The 20,520-nt window shown below is 40.5% G+C and overlaps 1 protein-coding gene across 1 annotated transcript in view; it reads left to right on the top strand.

Moving 5' to 3' along the window:
* slc49a4 (solute carrier family 49 member 4) overlaps positions 1-14,559 on the top strand; it is a 43,894-nt gene extending 29,335 nt beyond the window's left edge. Inside the window, exons 6-9 of the mRNA XM_017469513.3 lie at positions 670-737; positions 3,146-3,273; positions 4,916-5,098; positions 12,484-14,559. Coding sequence (XP_017325002.1) covers positions 670-737; positions 3,146-3,273; positions 4,916-5,098; positions 12,484-12,599 — 495 coding nt within the window. The 3' untranslated portion in view covers positions 12,600-14,559. The remainder of the gene's footprint in view (positions 1-669; positions 738-3,145; positions 3,274-4,915; positions 5,099-12,483) is intronic.
* The last annotated feature ends 5,961 nt before the right edge of the window (positions 14,560-20,520 follow it).

Genomic DNA, 20,520 nt, shown 5'->3' with positions numbered 1-20,520 from the left:
GTTTCATATCTGCCTGACTAATTAGTGCAAACGCTAACCTTGAAATGAAGTAGAATTTTTGCATTTGTGAGAAAACCCAAATGTATGAAGGCAGCTAGTGGCCTGTTTGGTGAGGGAATTAGATAAGAACTTGCACATGATGTACTGTTTTTGATTTCATTTGATTGGCGGTAAACTGAAAAATAGTGCATCATGACGTATTCCTTATTTACAGAGCGCTTAGTGCCTTTAACGACTTTTCTCAGGCAGTTTGACAGACATCATATCGAACCTTTGGTTCGGAGAGTCTCTGATGTTATATGACTAGGTTGTATTCGATCGTCTTGAAATACAGCCCTTGATACCACATCTCTATAACACATCACCATGCTTGACCTTAGCTGTGCCCATCACTGCATTGTCTGTCTGATTTATGACATCTGTTGGAGACGAAGCAGAGTGTTCTGCTTAAAGCTGGCTATCTAGTCATGCATGCTGAACAGCATGCAGTCAGGCAATTTGCTGTCCACCTGATTGACATGTTCTCTCAGAAGACAGGCACCTTGTTTCATTCTGCAACCAGTTTTTCAATGAGCATAACCTCTGCATCACAAGCAATGAATAAATCTCATGTTGTTGCTTCTCTCCTTATCTCTTCTCTGCCTCCTCCTCTCTATTCCGTTTTAACAGGTAGATGCAGGATGGATAGGCTTTTGGTCTATTGTTGGAGGCTGTGTGTTTGGAGTAGCCATGGCAAGGTAAGCACCGATGCCTCAAATTAAGCAGAAGTGAGTTAATTGAGGTCTTGTGTAAAATAGCTCCGTACATCATGCAGCATCTCTTTTGAATCTGTTGTGTCCGTGCTGTATAGAGATAAATGACTCTCCTCGCTGTATATTCACAAACCTTGAAAGGTGTTGTTTTATCAATGTCACCATTTTGTAAAGTGCACGTTTTTTTTTTTTTTTTTTTTTTTTTTCCGTTTTTTTTTTTCCCTCCCCCTCCTGTCCATTTGGGTTCTCCCAGGCTCCGCAACTAATTCATCCTCTCCCATGTAATTTATTAAAATCACGTTTGTGATGAACGGCAGCTGAAAATGCTAATGAAATGGCTATGCTGCAGAGCCTGATGGATAGGCACTAGTGCAGATAGGCCGAACTTTGTCTATACAAGGAATGATGTGATCTGACTAGTGCTGATGAGTAAACACTTTTTTTTTTTTCTTTTTTTTTTTTTTTTGGACTGCTGGGTTCAGTCAGCAGTTCTGGGGAATGGCAGCATTCAAAAAAGGTTGTAATTAAGGAAATTAATGCATAACTCTTTCTGTCAGTCACTTGCCAGCTCTTTGGTGTGAGGGTTAGCATTGGGGCAGCAGTACAATTAGTAGAAAATGATGATGTAGAGCTTACATCATTTAATGACTGAAGGGCAGAGTACAAGCCTCTGAAATGCACTTGATCAGCTTGTTATTCAAATAAACACTGGACAGCAGCTTGGACAGGGAGTCAGAGAGACTGATTAAAGAAGCCAGACGCCCTGCTGATTGGCTCTGCTCTGTTGTGTGTTTGCTTGTGTGTGAAAATGCGCGTCTGTGAGGACTAAATAGAGGCTCTGTTGGGAGTGAATGAGGGAGGCGTCAGAGAAGCAACAGATGCCCCTCGCACTTCCTTCTGGCAGCCTTCTCCTTTGTGGTGCCATTACTGATCGTTTTCAGGGCGACATGCCATTAATGGGTGTCCATGAGGTACAGTGTACAAGGCCTCGGTGCTTTTTCTCTGTCATGAATCATAATGCAAATGCATGAATGTGTGTACGTTACTAAATACCTCAAACTCACTGCGCCGACCCAGCACAGTAGGCCATGTTCTGGCTGTAGAAAAATGGCTGCATTAACACTAACCTCCAGGGGTGATGACTGCACATTTTAATTGATTCGGCCCCAGAGGTGCTTTTAATAGATACTGTCCTCTTTGAAGGAAAGTCCTTGTTCACCGACATGGCAGAATTCATCCGAACAGATGAACAATCAGCATGTAGTGCAGTGCAGTGCAGTGCAGACACTTGATGAACAGTCCTGCAACTTTTAATTGTCCCACGATCGCTTGTGTAAGGAGAAACACTGCTGTTATTAGAAGGAAACACCCAATGCCATTCGTCAAGCAGTGGCCCATTACCAACCTGAAGAATGTTTAATCAATGGTAGGCTAAGCTTAAAACTTCTGTTTCTATTAACCAAGAGGAGGAGAAATTACCGTGCCTGGAGTTCAGTAAATATATGGTTCTTTGCTTAATTGATTTGGTCTTGCCCACCGTGTGAGCTTGCTATTTCTCATATGATATAATTAATGAATGTTTCCTCTGCAGGCAGACCGACTGTCGTCTCCCCCCAAGACCCCCCCCAAAAAAATCTCAAGCTATTTCAGTATTCAGTCAATACTTTGCACAAATGCTGATGTAAAAATCAATCTGCGGAACCATTCAAAGCCATTAGATCACAAAATGACAGTTTGTGTGAGCGAAGTCCAGTTTAGAGTGAACACGTAGCAGATTGCATAGAGAAAAATTGTATTTTACAGCAGACATCCCAATCCAGCAAAATGGCTTTCTAGTCATCATGCAGAATATTAGGAGTTGAAGTACAGTAATCCTAGCCAATGAGTGCACATATTTAGCGTTCACATTATTCATTACAATGGTGCTACTTGCATTTTGTAAATGTGTGCTGTTCAATAGCTTCCCAAGGCATCCGCTAGGTCTTTCTTCTCTAATTAAACTCACACGTCGTCACTTTTATACCCATGCCGTGCCATGGGTACCCATGTGTAGTGTGATAGAGGATGGATTTTATATCAGTTTGTAATAACTGATTTGAATTCGGGTTGTACCTCACCAGATTTCCACATTATAGAGAAATGTCCTGGAGACACTGATATCTTCAACATTTGTGAGTAGGATCAGTTGAGGAAGAACATTGTTTATACTGATTGCATTTGACCCGGATGCTTTCATGTGTGTTTTGAAGTTGAGTTAATTTAGCTAGGGCTCCCCTGGCAATGCTACCAGATATAACATCTACTGGAAGTTTTTTGTTTTTGCTGACAGCAAAAAAGCAAAAGATAACATGTCTCTTTTACTGTTCTTGTTTTATAGCTTGTTTCTGTTGCAGGTTTGCTGACTCTATCCGGGGAATGCTGAAGCTGATTGCAGTGCTGATGATGGCTGGAGCCTCACTGGCAGCCACATGGTTCACACTCACCTGCCTGACCGGACTTACTCACCTACCGTCCACTCAAGGTAGTCTAGAAATATGTAACAAATAGAACCTCTGTTTACAGTGCTGTGTGTAGGCATGAATGTGGCAAACAGCAGTGAATGCAAACTGCAGTGGGAGCACTGAAAGAGCTGAGCCAGAGGAGCTCATTAGGTCCAGCTCAGTGAAGGGAAGCGAGGACTGGGACTCCACACATGCAGGTCTGATATAAACATATGCCTTTCAGATCAGCCAGCTCAAACATGGACATCTATAATCATCTTGCTTGGCACCTGCTTCTTTATTGGCACTCTCACTGTGATATTGACACACCATTCGGGGCTAACTGGGTTTTCTCCACCTGGCATACATGCTACATATGAATCCTGAGGGCCATACTGTAAGGTATCATTAATACAGCAAACTGCTCAGCATACAGGGATTCTGTTTCTAATAATAAACAATATTTGGTGTTTCAAGCCTCATAAAATATCCCACCCCCACCCTTGTTTGGTTAATACCGAGGAGCCCCACCATCATGAGGGGACAATCAAATGCGCAAAAAACCAAAAGAATAGAGATTCTTTAATGTAACGTCTGTACCCCTGCCCATTCATGCATTTATCCAGTCAGCTAATCATGTAGCAGCGGTACAGTGCATAAAAACATGTAGAGACAGGTCAAGAGCTTTAGTTAATATTCACATCAAACATCAGAATGGGGAAAAAATGTGATCTCACTGACTTTAACCATGGCATAGATGTAAATGCCAGATTGGCTTGTGTAAGTATTTTTTATGGACTGCTGACCTCTCATGATTTTCCCACACATCAGTGTCTAGAATTTCGAATGAATAGTGTGAAAAACATAAACCATTCATTAAGAGGTAGTTCTGCTACAGTGGAAGATCAAGTGATGTTTTTCCAATTTTCAGCCGTCCAGTTTCAGTGAACGTATGCCAACTGTAGCCTCAGATTCCTTTTTTTTTTTTTAATCAGTAGTGCAACATGATGTGGTCTTCTGTTTTCGTGCTCCATCTGCCTTAAGGTTTGACGTGTTGTTCTGGAGATGCTTTTCTGCTCACCACGGTTAATAAGATTTATTTAAGGAAATAGACTTCCTGCCAGCTCAAAGCAGTCTGGCCCTTCTGCACTGACCTCTCTCATCGAGAAGGCGTTTCCATCCACAGAACTGCCGCTTAATGGATGTTTTTAGTTTTTTTCGCAATGTGCTGTGAACGCTATTTCAGAAAGAGCTGATCTCCTGTGATTTTCATGCATAACAGTCCTTACTCAAACCAGCCTGTCTGGCACCAACAACCATGCCATGATCAAAGTCACCGTGTTCACATTTGTTCCCCATTCTGGTGTTTTGATATGAACATAAGCTGAAGCTTTAAACTTGTATCTGCATGATTTAATGCATTGCGCTGCTGCCCCAGTTGGCCGATTGGGTCGGATTGCATGAAGGTGCAGAGTACAGGAGTTCCTACTGTAAGTGTAAATGGCCAGTGAGTGTATGTTTAAGCAATATTGAATATCACATTAGAATGAGTTATAGTTCAATTGGGTGCATGTTTAATTTAAAATGCTTTTTTAAATGAAATGGTTTGTCCTGGGCCCAGGCAATATGTATGGTAGGCCTGAGCTTGCACTGAAGATAATTAAAGAATTCTTGTGTCCTCAGCCACACTTTATACCTCCTGTATCCTGGTGGGCATCTTCATCAACAGCAGTATTCCCATCTTCTTCGAGCTTTTCATTGAGACGGTTTACCCTGTGCCAGAGGGCATTACCTGCGGTGTCGTCACCTTCCTCAGCAATCTCTTCACAGGCCTGCTCCTTTTCTTTCTCACCTTCCACTTCACAGGTAAATTATTCTCACAGGGTAGGATTCACATTATTTTCTAATTGGGTCACATGTTGTGTCAGTTTTGAATATGACCTTCAACTTGTTATATGGTTTCCTGACAGCTCTGAAAAGAAAAATAACTTCAGTTATTAATGAAAATAACTTCCAGCAGGCAACATTATCAACCTGGTACCTGTTACTACGTTTGATTACTGACTTAGAAGTGACTTCTTTCATCCTAATGATGACTTTTTGGGAAGAAGCACTCCACAGGATTAAATTTAGTTGCGCTGATGTAACAGACTCCCATTGGCCTGACTTAATGCCTAGTGCAGGTGTGTACAACTAAAATTTGTGAAGGTCTGATTCCATATAATTCCTTATTAAAGTCTGGATTAGCAACCCACATGACTGAGTGTTGACAACAGTTACGATTGATCCAGTAGTGATTAGTGTCTATAAATAAGACATCAATTTGAAGTGGTTATGTTTTGTTTTGCACTTGGGATTTCATCTTACCACTTTTGACTAGCTCCACAGAGTCTGAAAATACAAAACATCTGTTTTGAGCCTGAAGCAGAGAATAAACACATGCATCTCTGTCCAACTGTCTTTAAATTTTCTGTATTCATCGTCATGACTACAGACCAGAGAGGGTAAAGGAATTAAAAATATCTCTGAAAGTCTGTGATGATTCTTTTCATTCTCAATGAGTTGCCTTTAGGTAAATAATTTACATTAAAGCATACGATTGTATAAGCTACATCAGAGGATCTGCTACACAAGCTGAACTGGTTCGTGTTTAGGGAACTGAAGTAGCTTAACTACAGCCTATTTTTCTTCATACGTTATTTGGTTCTGCCATAGTATTTTCTGAGTGTTCGGTTTGATCTTAAATACTTTAATGGGGATGCATCTGGACTGTTGTCAACCAGTTGAAAACACCTGGCCTATAGTGCATTTGCCTGTTGAGGGATGTACTGATCCACTACTGGTTATCAATATCAGGGACTAAAATGGCCTGAAATTCAGTATCGGGATTAGTTTTGAGACATTTTCCATTCTGATCCACTGCCATATGTTAAGTCATGAATGTGTGTGTTGTTGACTGATGTTGGATGTGAATGCAGGAAGCAAGTTGCCTTAAAGAATGACACCATCACCCTTTTAATAATGTTTGATATAACAACAGTTTGCTGAGAACTTAGCTACCAAAAAATTGTGAGTATTGGATCAGTATCAGAAATTGGTCAGTACCTAGAGCAAGAGTATATTGGTATTTTACTTTAAAATTTGAAATAAATAAATAAATGAATGAAAAGATTAGATTGGTCCCACCCTGCCTCTGTCTCCTGAATGTTGATTATCTTCCAGCATGAGGTTATGCACATGGGAAGGACAATCAGGTGAGTTGATGAAAAATGGGCTGAGGGATTGACAGGGATACTCGTACGTAAATAGAATCTACCTGTTGAATATTGATGAAACACTCTGATATATTCCTCCTGGGTAAGTGAGAGCGCTACGGTGGCAATATATGTCAGCTACGTTTCATCTGTCCTTGCTTCTGGGATTGGCTGTTCATGTGAGTTAGACACAGGCATGTTGCTCAATAACAAGCCATGTGGCGTGGAACCCTAGTCTGTGGACAGTATCTCTACTTCCTAAAGTCTTTTGACAGAAGACAGATGCTCAAGCATATACATTAATGCCGGGAGCGCTCTGTGTTTCTAATTTCTGCAGATACCTGTTGAGGTTCATGATAAACAGTGAATTACGATGTCCCAGAAGCGGCATGTTTAAAACAGACCACGTGACACAGTGCTGTTAGTCCTTTCAGCTGTGAGATCCCTTGGATGGATTGTGTGTCTGTGAAGAAGAGCCTGTTGGATTAGCATGAGGAAGTGGGGTGATGGATTTCCTCATGCAGCTTTTGGCTTCCTGTTGATCCTCCAGAGAAGATTATAGCATGATCAGTGAGATTAGCACAGCTCATCTTTTCTAATCTGATTCTGTTCTCAGTCCCAAACAAAGCTGTGTGACTTTCCGTACCTGTTGGTCTTATTGAGTCCAGGTCTTTAAACTTTAACGTTTACTGTTTTAATCTATAGCTGAGGGGGGTTTTATAGCTCAGCTGGTCTGGTCACTGGTTTAAAAGCCAAGCTTTCTCATGGATTACTTTACGTTTCATCAGAAACTTCATGCAGGTTGTTTTCCTCAACCATCAAACTATTAAATTTCTTATTTTATTGTTTTTTTTTGTTAGTTTTTTTTTTTTAAATGTCCATCATCCAAACATTTTGGTCGGATCACTCCTGGGACACAGAATGCGATTCGTAAAGTTTCTCTTTTAAATACTGCTAGACAGTGTTTAACTTTATTATTCAGACTTTATTCAGAGCTTATATAAATGCATGACACAGCTTTTGCTGTGTGTGTATATATACTTTCCCTCCATGTAGGATTACTGCTTGTTTATAATGGTAGATGGATTTGCAGTTAGCTAGTAATTGGGGAGTAAACATTAATATGAAAGTCTGTTAGAAAATTGATAAATTGCTTAGATTGTTGATTAGCATAATCTCTATAAGAACTCTCCATCTCAATGTTCCCTGAATTAAAAAGACCAAGGTGGCACATTGTTAAATTCTTAAACAAAGTGAAACATCTCACTCCTGCGTGAACGTTGTTGAAGCTTCCCTGATGATTTTCTCAGTTCTACTGTTTATCTTTCTGTTGATTAATCAGTAGCGTCCATATTGCTGCTCATACAGATGAGAAGGAAGTACGAAACCACATCAGTCAGTGCTGTTTTTGGAAGCTCTGTGACACCACCTGTCAGCTACTAAACAACCCCACACTGATCCTTACCCTGGCAGTTTTACTCCAGTTCACACCGCCTGTTCCTGCTGTTGTCACACACAGTATGCAAATGCTGGAGAATTTCCCACTGCTGAAGCGCCTCATGTGATTAAAACGGAAATCCAGACTGCAGGACACTTGCTGTTTTTACTCGCTCACCTTGAGTGTGAAAGGATGAAAAGTTGTTTGCACGTTTGATTCGACTGCTTCGTGCTTGTCAGTGTGTGTGGAATACAAAGCGTAACACCGCAGTGTCTGTGAAGAATCCAGGTTACCAAGGTCATTGTGTTTTTCTGTTTTGCTGAATTAATTATTAGCTATTATCTTTGTATAAAGCACCGACATGTTTTAGGGAAGAAAAAAAAAACTGCAACATATGGATCGTGTCATGTGAAGTGATAATGTTTATACATAAAGAACCACCTCGCGTTTATTGTCTGTAGAGGAATACTGGAAGCTTCAGTATAACAGTTGTGTATTTGGGGTCCTTCTGAATTCCGTCACATACAACCACTTGAGCCTTCTAATAATTATAGCTATTTGCCACATGCAGTGCTACAGCATTTGAAAGCATTAGATCTAGCTGATAGAAGTGCTGATAGTCCTGAATGGGCTATGATTAGAAATAATTACAGCAGTAAGAGGTACATATCTGAGTTGAGCACTGCTGGTGGTGAGGGCTTATGTCTTCTGTGTCCACTCTCATGTCCTTCTACTTAGAGACTTTCAAGCTGTCACTCGGGGAACATTTCAGCCTAAATTGGTGCCTTAACAATATCTCTGCACATTTGGCACCCGGTATAACGATGAGAGGAAAGGAATAACACAACAACAGCAATTTAACTGCTGTCTAAATGACAGGTGCGGAAATAAATGCCGTGTCATGATTGCTAGGGAGAAAGTGAAAAACTAGAGAGATCTATGTGTTCTAGGTGGAGATTTCCATTAGCACTAGAGGACCGAACGTTGACCGCTCCTGGGCTGTCGAGTTTCTACGAACATCTGATTGGATCACTCGAGTATGAGTGTGGCGATATGCTCGCTCATTAGCATTCGCTGTGACCATCCCGCCACTAATGTTGTCTCTCTCCGTTTTAAATTGATGAGAGCAAGGCAGGCATGTGGCTCAGATAAAACGGCTAGGTAAACATAACTCCATTAACCTGCCGCCACAACCCAGCGCTGTCGAACGGATAGTGAGGCCTGATTAATGAGCAGGCACTCGCAGAGGAGCTCCTGTGTGCCATTCTGCTCATCTCGCCTTCCTCTCGGGGAGTACACCGTCTCCATGTCTTCTTTCTCTTGCTGATATGGACTGTGCTACAAACCCAAATCGTATCATTTGCTCGAAATGGCTGCAGCAGCTGACCCAGCATGGATTTCACCTTCCACCATCGATTACAGCGCTCTCTTCAGGGGCAATTGATCAACCCGTTATCTAGTTTCACAAAGCCGTCAAATTAAAACCTGCTCCTCTATTGAATTAAGAGGTGCACTCTCCCTTATCCTAGGGGTCTGTGAGTTTGAGCTGTTTTGTGATATATTTAGTCCAGATCTTTATCAGGGCAGAAGCAGACACTGCAAGGTGCTCAGTACATTGTGTCTGCGGACCTGTTTGCATACTCTTTGCAGATGCTGTGTAATTTATTCTCAATAAGGCTAAGGTAGAGGCTTGGCAACAGCCCTGCTGTCCTCTTTTTAATTTAGTTTTTGTTCATACATTTAAATAAAATACCTAATAGCTTTCAATTAGAATGTGCATTATTCCTTTACGAGCACCCTCATAATTACCTTTCCTGAGTTACTCTCATAATGCAGGCTTCATCTATCAGTATTAGTGTGTATATAACACCTTTTAAAGCCGCTGTCATTATGTATTTTCTTTATTAGCTTCTTGCTGTTATCTACAGTGGAGTGGTGCTTGAAAGTTTGAATTTTCTGTATTTCTGCATAAATATGACCTAAAATATCATCAGATTTTCACACAAGTCCTAAAAGTAGACAAAGAGAACCGAGTTAATCAAATGAGACAAAAATATTTTACTTGGTCGTGTATTCAGTAACGTCCATCTTGTCGCTCATACAGATGAGAAGGAAATACTAAACAGCATCAGTCTGGATTTCAAATCCTCTCCATGTTGCAGAGCACTCGGTTTTTGGAAGCTCTGTGACACCACCTGTCAACTTCTGAACAACCCCACACTGATCCTTACCCTGGCGGTTTTGCTCCAACTCACACCGCCTGTTCCTGCTGTTGTCACCAGTGTGAGTCACACACAGTATGCAAATGCTGGAGAATTTCCCACCATTCAGTAGAACTGCTGAAGCTCCTCATGTGATTAAAACAGAAATCCAGACAGCAGGACACGTGCCGGTTTTTACTCGCTCACCTTGAGTGTGAAAGGATGAAAAGTTTTCAATCAATGGGAAGGCAATCAGGTGTGAGTAAGCACCCTGTTTTATTAATTAAAGAACAGGGATTTATCAGAGTCTGATCTTGTTTGTGGAAGTTTATGATGGTATGGAAAAAAGGAGATTTTTCTGGATGTTGATGCTCATCAGGCTGGAAAAGGTTACAAAGCCATCTGTAAAGAGTTTGGACTCCACCCATCCACAGTCAGACAGATTGTGTACAAATTGAGGAAATTCAAGACCATTGTCAAGAATTACAGTTAGGAATATATATTAGCGTATAAGCTACATGCTTTATCCCAACCACGCTCATTTGGCCTTTTTTTTTTTGCGCTTTGTCTAAGTCAGTCCCTCCATGATTGCGATTTTGCGATCGCAGAAATGAACGCAAAATCAAGGAAGCTGCAATATTCACAGGTGCTTGAAATTTGTCAAAATTACCACAGATTTTCCACAGATTTGGGCCGAGACGCGTCATGTGACATCATCACAGCGCACATTCAGCCAAAGCCCCCTTCGATTCACATGCGTCAAACATGAGTACAGCTAAAAGTCTCATTTACCAACAGACGTCACTGTGAAAGACCTTGAAAAACACGTTATTCTGTGTGAAATTGCAGTTTTGCCTATTCAAGTATCTTTAAAAGTTGCATCGCAAATTTTTTTAAAAGCGAAAGCAAAATTTTTGCCATTTTTGTCTGTAAGAAGTGACCACAATCATCTAGGTAGGTAGTTTTAATCGTTTTCTTTATTATCTGCTGGTAGAATCCCTGTTCTGTCTGACTCTCGTTTTAGTTATTGTTGGGGTTTAAGTCTGAGCTGAAGTATGTAATGAAATGGAAGAAGTTAAAAGTTAAAAGCTCACTGCAGCATTAATAAACGCTCCTTTTAAACCTAAGCTTATTGTACACTTTGATTGTATACTATGAGTAATTATATTGTAAAAATTGAACGATCTGTTGAACAATACAGACAATTTGCACAGTATAATTTACCTATTCACAGTGAGAAAGCACCGAAATAATGCTTTGTGCTGCAGTGAATGAGTCGCCGCCAGTGTGAACTGAAAAGCCTGACCAACACAATAAATAGATAACGGCTCAGTTTCTAGAAGGATTCATTTTCATGGTTCAGCAATGGACTCTGATATAAAATGTATTTAAAGGAGTTTTACTCAACACTCAATGCCGAAATCCGAGATCTGCTCACTACGTTCAGGAAAACAAAAATAAGATTATAAAAACTATAAAAGTGGTAAATGTAATAATAAAAAAAGCAACAGTGTTTATGAGTTCAGAAACCGTGGCTGTATGTCTGCAGATTTGCAAGGTTATGCCACTAGCACTATCACGGGACGAACTACAGTAGATTTAAAAATCCCCACTGTTTCCTCTGGTTTCTCATTTACAGCTTGCTGGTAAACCTCTCACTATTACCTGACCTCGAAAACTATATGTATTTTCTGTGATCTCTCTCACTAGTCTGAGCGTGTTTGTGAGAGAGATGCATTTTGACAGCGTGGTAATAAAATAAGCCATGCCCCTCGTAGTACATGTAGACGACATGGTGCATCACTCGTGGCTAATGCCCTACTTTTTTTTTTTTTTTTCTAAAATATGCTAGTAATGGAACCTTAGGGTTTTTATATATATATATATATATATATATATATATATATATATACACACAAAATGATCAGTGTAATGCAGTAAAAAATCATGTTTGAAATCTTTTTATGAAAAAAATGTTTTTTTTTCTTTCTTGAATCTACTGATGCTTTAGTGTCCCAAAGAATTTTTTTTTTCATCCCACCCTGAGATTTTAATAGCCTTCTTTATTATCTATGCTGTTGCAGTTATGCTAGGTGTCTTTTTCATTTCACTGGAAAAAAAGAGATAAGGAATAAAGGCTTTCATCAGAGAAAAAGTCTTTCATATGGAGCATATTCAATTATATCAGTCATCTGAATTGCATAAAATTCGATGCATCTGTAAATGATGGGCCTTTTAGTTTTGTCTGCATGGTGACCCTCTTCTCTCTCTCTCTCTCTCTCTCTCTCTCTCTCTCTGTGTGTGTGTGTGTGTGTGTGTGTGTGTGTGTGTGTGTGTGTGTGTGTGTGTGTGTTTCAGAGCTATCCTGGTTGAATTGGTGTCTTGCAGGCTCCTGCCTCTTCAGTCTGCTCCTCATTCTTTTCTTCAGGGAATCATATGACCGTCTTTATGTGGACGTCTTGGTATCAGTCTGAGTGGGCTGTTGTATCAGGAAAAAGACTGAACTCTGCTGGCACCTACTTGCACAAAGAAGACATGAAATGCATCATCGTTCTCTCATTTCAACGGGAAAGTTACATGTTTCGTGATAGCATCGTAAACAAGAAAAGATGGCAGCACCTTACCTATGATGGTAGTAGTGTTGGTGTTTCTGGGTTTTTGTACTTGATATTTTGGTCATTGTAAATGTTTGTTTACTTGAACTAATGATGATGTGTTTGATGTATATTCATTACATGAGTGTTGATGCTCATAAGGGAGTTTAAGGCTGTCTCCTGCAAGGCCTGCAGTAATGAGACTTCCAGCCTTTTCCGGAGATATTTAATAGGACCTTTAGGGATAATTATAGTCATGCTCAATCATCTGGTGTCGAAAGACTTAGTAGTTTAGTGTTATTCATAACCATTACATAAACATTGGAGGAAGTAGTACTGTAAACGACCTGTGACAGTGCCCATCATGAAGTGGCCTATGTGCTAGTCTGTCCCTGCTCATTTTCCCTCTTCAGACCTTCTGATTATACAAATGATGATTCCTGCTTCTCGTTCACATCCAGTAGGGTTGAATCTGCCTCTCAGTTTCAAACCTGTGATTGGGGAAGGATCCTTCTGTGTAGTTCAGTGGGAGGAACGGTCTAGAAGTTTTCTTCCAAGTCTTTCTTTGAATCATGTCTCTTCTGTCCCAGAGCAGATTCACACATGTGCAGAAAGTGTCATCTCATGAGCATTTCATGAGCGTAAAGCTTTTGTTTTACAGCTGCTGTAAGCACAGTGTAGGCATCGACTGTACGGACATTCACGGAGTCTATTTTTTTTTGTTTTGTTTTTTTGTTTTAGTGTTTATGAATTGTGTCATTGGTGCGTATAAAACCTCACATGTGCCGTGTAATTTATGCAGTAGGTGTTTTTTTTTTTTTATTATTATTATTTATTTGAGGTCTCCAAACACTAACACATGTTTAATGGATTATATGTCTGTTTAAGTACTTGACATTAGTCATGGCCATAAATGTAAGAAGGGATACTGTATTTTAAAAACAGACCTATGGCTAACATTGAATAATGCAGTATGAAGACTTATGATCGTTTTTTGCATAATGCTGACTTTCTTCCATCTTTAATGAGCATTTATGTATACTTTCTTAGTGTAGTAGTTCATCTTATTAGTGATGTGAAGATTATAGCGGACAGGGTTTTAGACTCTTTATTGCCTGTGTAGTTGCAGGTCCACTCACTGCCTAGTCTTTTTACTGTCTTTCTCACTATGAGCCCTTGTTTTGAGAATGAACTTCAGGGGATTTGGGATTTTTTTCCCCCTTTGCTTTCAGTAAGGTATAATGTGGTTCAATAAGTCCCAGGGCTTCAGATTAAATAGTGTCTCCAAAGAAGGCCAAAACACCAGAAAATCTTCAGAGAGACCTAGCTGATGGATCTGTGGATTTTTGGGGGGGCTTAAACAGGGCCTTAAAGCACTGTTTTACTCTTACAGCCATAGAAAGAAATTGTAGCTGACTACATGGTGGCCATAAGGTGAAATAACTTTTGTCTTTTGCCCTCGGACTGTTTTGAGGCATTCACAGAGTGGTACCACAGAGGATTATGGGAAGGCACAGCACTGCACCTCTTTGCCTGGAAGTGAATTTTTTTTTTTTTTTTTTTTTTTTTGTCTTTTTATGTACTAAATGGATGTCTTAACCCACTGTGAAATGTTGCCTTAATTAACAGTGACCTGTGCAATTTTTTCCCCCTCTCTCTTCCCTGTGCTTGTTCCTGAGCAGAACTGTATTTCAGACACACCCATTGTTCATGAACTGTTTCTCATTTTATTGTTAATCAGAGGGACTTTTAGGGATCAGGATGTCCTTGTCTTTGTTCCAGATTCTGTATATGTATGTGATTTTCAGCACCTTATTAAAAACATATTTTGAAAGAACAAGCCGCGTTTTCTCATCTGTGGTATCGACACAGTAATGTATGCAGAAGGAAGTGTTTCGGGTTTGTCTCAGGCTGATGAGGGAAAAAGTTGTCTGATATAAGTAAAGCCCACAGGCTGCGCTCTCACTTCTAAAAATGACTCTCGGGTCCCTGAAGTGAAACCTTGTGGTGAACACGTGAGCTCACTGTACTGAAGTCTGTATGAACTCTGTGACCTTCTCCACCCACTACAGGATGGCGATATCAGGGATGACATCAGGATTGTGCTGTTAGCCCTGGAGACAGTGAGCGTGCTCAAATGCTCTGCATAATGTCCTGGGCACCATCCAGTAAAGCTGGGATTAATGTTAATGTGATCTTTTCCACTCCTATTCCTTCTCTAGCCACTTTTCTCTTGAAAGCATATCAGCAGAAGATTAAGACTTTCTTTAGTTAATTATTATTATTATTATTATTATTATTATTATTATTATTATTAATGTTCAATTTGTGTACTGACCTTCTTCCATGTCTCAAAAAAGCTTCCAAATGACAAATATTTACCAAAAATATATAGTTATATAAAATGACATGCTATACTTCATTAACGTACAGCTTCAGATTCAAGGCCTTGATGCTCACCTACAAGACCTTGTCAGGAACAACACGCTCCTACCTTGACTCTCTCCTGAAGGCTTACGTTCCCTCACGCAATCTGCGATCGATTAGCGACTGCCGCTTAGTAGTGCCTACTCAGCGTGGCTCAAGGTCCCTTTCCAGAACCTTCACACTAACTGTTGCTCAGAGGTGGAATGAACTTCCAACCTCAATCTGGACCACAGAATCTCTCACCATCTTCAAAAAACCGCTAAAGACCCACCTCTTCTGTGAACACCTAACCAACTCATAAAAAAAAAAAAAAACCTTAAATATATTTGCACTCTCCACCTCCACTCTGTGCACTTTGCTTCTTCTGGAACTCAATTAATGGATCTTGTATAGTAGCACTACTTGTATTGTTCTCTGCTTGATATATCACTTTACTTGTACTTTTCTCATTTGTTAGTCGCTTTGGATAAAAGCGTCTGCTAAGTGAATAAATGTAAATGTAAATGTAGCTTCAAGGTGCACAGTTCAGTCAGGACTTCTACAGATTTTCTCCATGACTCTGTGGGTTTCCACCAGTGTCATCACTTTCCAAAAAACATTGGTAGGTGGACTGGCTATTCTAAATCGCCCCTAGTTGTAAATATGTATGTATCCATAGTACTGGCATCCAATCCAGGGTGTATTCCCACCTCACGCCCAGTGTACCTGGGCTAGGCCCCAGATTCAACATGACCCTGACACTATAAAGCGGTTCCTAAAGATGAATAAATGAATGAATCTCATAAACATAACATTTTTTCCACATGTTAATGCACATCACTAACAGGTTTAGGTGATAAACTAGAAACGATGTATACTGGGACATACTGTGGGTAAGTTTACCTTATTGTTCATACTGGTAATACCAATGAAGACAAATCTACCAATGAACTCGGTGAAATAGGTTCTAGTAGCCGACATTCTCCAACATGCTGGTAACACCTGCCTGAGATATTTACTCAGTACATTAGATTGCACCCGAAATTACTGACTCTGCACAGGTTTGTGAGGCTGTAAAATAAATAAGTATGTGTTTAATGGTAATGGCAACCAATTGATCAGTGTCTCAAAGGTGGAGAAGGAACTCACCAGGCAATGTACATGGCACACATTATAATGTCATTCTCAGCTCTGAAACTGTATTAAAGGGAGAAATAAAATCATAATAGTACTGCTATATAGCCTGCTCACTTTTATGGAAGTGTTATTGCCAGTCAAGTCTACCAACACACCATATATCTGTTTTCTCACAGTTCTAAAGCTGAAAAAAGGGGAGCGGCTTGCCCTCACTGGTGAGTGTTGTGGTGCTACTTTTGTATGTCGACAGCCTGTCGTGAAGAAGATTGTGTATTTAAAACAGGAATTTTCATTCAGCAATCAGTTTGGTAACATCCAGTTCTGCTGTTTGTTCCGGCATGAATTGTATTGTCGAATGCCTTACACTGTCGATGCAAATTGGGGTCACTGTCAGTCCGAGTGACATTTGCATACCCGTTAATTATTTTGCAGCTTCGAATGCGCCCACCGCTTTTTCCTTTTGTATTTGTGCCTGAATATTGACAGGATGTCTCAGAGTTCTTCCACTTCAGTTGTACACAAACCTGTACCAATTAAACGTATTACACTTGTTAAACTGTTCCTGGCAAATCTGAAGTGTAAGAGCGTTTAAATAAGGACCAGCATCAACCTGGTGGTTCGGTGTGACAGGCTGGTGTTCTGGACACTGATAAAAAAATGTATTGTAGATGGGTTTCTTGTCAAAAAAAAAAAAAGTTCCTCCACTCATAACTTTTAACCTCCTTTATATTCTTAGCTTTGTGCATGCGGATATCCATCTTCATTTCAGAGGTTTTCAGGAAGGTTAAATCCAGAGACTGAGCTGGTCACTGCAAAACTGATTTTGTGTTTGCATAACTATTCCCATGTTCATTTGGATGTATGAAGGCTCATCATCTTCATCACCTACTTGTGGCCAAGTCTGATCCCCTGTACTATTGGCAATCGAGTTTTGGGCTGAAATATCCTGGTACTTAGCAGAATTTATGATGCTATCAGTCTTCACAAGAGCCCCCTAACCACAAGCCACAAAACAGCTTCAATGATCCACTGGAATATTTTACAGGTATCATTTGCTTTTCCTTCTGTGCAAAGTCCCTTTGGTCACCAAACATGCTAATACTGTGCATAAGCAAAGTGTTTTCTTAAAAGTGAATTTTTAATTATTGTGTTTATCCAAAAAAGAAAAAAAAAGGGTGTGATTAATTCTAGACTACAGCAGAGAATGCTCATATGCTCACAGAATCTAGCACATTTTTAGCATTGGCTCTGCCAATGTTCACATTCGTCTGATGCAGAAAGGGGTCTGGTCTATCAGGCATCAGTTTTGGACTCACTTGTGCTTCACTAATGTGGAGAGACATGACCTAACCAAAGCAGCATGTCATAGAGACTTAAAACAGTTATAAGATCCAGATGGATGAAAATGTCACAACCAGGAACATTGGCCTTGATCATTTGGTCATTCCATATGAATCACAGTAGACTTTCATCTGTCATTCATCTTGCTGCTGTGGCAGGTTGGTAGAAAAAGCCTTGTAAGGCAAATCCTGTGCACTCTTCAGTTAATACATATTATATTTTGGAAGGATTTCACAAAGTTTATAGACTCTGCTGGTGCTCTGGGAGTATCTCCCCTCCTGCAAGTGCCTCTCTGACTCATCCGATATGAGCTCATGTTACTCTCTATGCGAGAGACCAAACGAGGAACGCTCTCTTTGATCCTTTGTGTCTTTTGTGTTTGGTGGTGAGTATGTATGCTAGTTTTGTTCGCTTGTAAATGTGATACAGAGGCTTGCAGAAATGGTGGAAATGGGTTTCGGGGTAGACTCAAGATGCATGCATTAGGAGCTGATAGGTCAAGAGATACTGCTTTTATCTGTGTTTGGTTATTAAAGTGGTACAATGGTGAAAGACAGCCTGGAGCTGTCAAGGCGACAGGAGTCACTGACTCCATTAACCTGTCCCTATAGACACCGGCTACCAAGCTGTGATGCACTTCTGCCAGAGCAGCTGCTGTAGACGCTGTCCTCAACCATGATGACGTCAAACACTCTGAGCCCGGTGCCACATTTGCCCTATGTAGACCAGTGGCTCTGCTTCACAGAGCTGAGTGTGTGTGAGAGTAGGTGGATGGATTGCTGTGAATGCGACACTGAGATGGACCACAAGCTGTGTTACTTCAACACCTCCTGCTTTACCTGCTTCATAAAGCATATGGAAACAGAGCTGATAACTCAGAGAAAGTGCATAAAGCAGGTGTAAAAGAAAAAATCCTGACTCCCAGCATCTGTTGTTGTTGATTCAGCTGAGGAAAGAGATGGAGAGAAGCAGGTCAGTGCTGCGTTGACTAGCGGCTTAGCCAGGCAGGTGGGCGTTTGTCATTGGCAAGCATTCAGTTGTTCTCCACTCCACTACATCGAGATAAATTTACAGCAGCCTCATAAATCTTTGCAGGCCTCTTTGCACTGCAGCAAGGCCCTCCAGAGACCACATCTAATAATGTTAAATACCTATGTTTCAGCGCAGGGCTGACAGGTTGGCCCTCATAGTCAGTTTTTCCAAGACTAGCCATGTTAAAGTGCTCTTTGTGAGGGAGCAGGCAGAGTGATGAAGAGTCTATCACTGAGTGTTCTTTCACTTGAACAAGAGCATTTTGTTCAGGCCGCTGTGGTGCACTGTCCTGGACCCAGGAACAGGTTTACCTTCAGCTCAGTGGTACACAAACTCCTGAGAGGTTGACTGACATTAGAGCTGCAACAACTAGTCGATAAAAATCGTATGAAAATCATTGTGAACGAATCTCATTATCGATTAGTCGGTCTGTGCACGGCGCGGGGGAGCTTTACTCACTGCGTTATTTCTGTTCTGAAAACATGCATCAGAGATTAAATACAAAGTTGTGTCCCAGAGTACTATACACTTGCACTGTGTACTCTACCATCTACTGTATAAATTTTAGAAAGGTAACATCGTCTTAAATGGAACATTAGCCGTTTTTACTAACCGGAAGTATAAGCTGATTCCTAGTCGATGGCACATGAAATCAAACGCATGTAATGCGACTCCGCTAGCTTTAGCAGATACCCAGAGACAATGACAATGACTTTCTTCAGTTTACTGTTTATGTCAGCGTTACCTTTTATTCCCACTGTGACCTCAGTCACCATCAGACGGAGGCATAATCGTCAAATGACTGAGGAAAAAAGTGTGTGACCTCCAAGTCCTCTAAGGCAGGGGGGCATTTTATATTAAATGCTGTGGAGAAGACTGTAACCTTGTGGGGCACGGAAGCATGAGAGTGATGCATGAGCACAAACTTATATTTGGGTACACACATGCGGTCTTGGCCACTTGACAGCGCGTGCACACAACAGGAAGTAACGAGTTGTTCGAAGTCCAGAAATTAGTTCCGCAAACATCTACGCCCGCCCAATGGCGGCGTAAAAATCACAAAAATACTCTGCTCTCACGGATATCAAACAATTGCAAACACAACACAGGTTTAGAAAAAATATATTTGATAAATATAGGTGTGCAACAATTATTGGCACCCTTTTAGTCAATAATTTGTGCTACCTCCCTTTGCCAAGATAACAGCTCTGAGTCTTCTCCTATAACGCCTGGTTGGAGAATACATAGCGAGGGATCTGAGACCATTCCTCCATACACAATCTCTCCAGATCCTTCACATTTCGAGATCCACACTGGTGGACTCTATATATGGGCAACCAATTAATGTAATGTAACAACATACTATTAAACCCTAAAACCATCTGCTCAATAAGAGAATTGAGTTTGTGTATCAGTATTCAATTCACCTACAAAAACACTGGTTTTCTGACACGATTCCAGAATTAAAAAGGGGTACAGATGGATTTTATTGTGATCTACAGCCATGCCGTGTGCTGCTTAATAACCTTACATGGAAAGAAATTTGAATTTTAGAGCTTGACTACATCTACAGGATCTTTCATGGTGAATGCAGCCAGGTTTTTAAAATGAGTTATGAAAACCAGATGGAATAATTCTTTCAGTTAATGGGTTAAACTACATTATTTTTATTTAGCATTTTTTATACTACATAATTTGTAATAGCATGGGTGGGTTAAACCACCTGCCATTGTTTCAAATGACCAACCATGAGCAGGTCTTTGAGGTATTCTGGAAACTTTGTAGTACTGTATGTGTTTCAACAGACATTATTTCCTGAGAATTTGTCGTGGAACAGAAGAGTATTGAGTTTATTTTCTAGCAAAAGTTTTCAAATACCTTCATA

The sequence above is a fragment of the Ictalurus punctatus genome, chromosome 6 (assembly GCF_001660625.3).
Source record: "Ictalurus punctatus breed USDA103 chromosome 6, Coco_2.0, whole genome shotgun sequence".
Classification (NCBI taxonomy): Eukaryota; Metazoa; Chordata; class Actinopteri; order Siluriformes; family Ictaluridae; genus Ictalurus; species Ictalurus punctatus.
The sequence above is the reverse complement of the archived record's forward strand: the minus strand, read 5'-3'. Positions and strand labels throughout refer to the sequence as shown.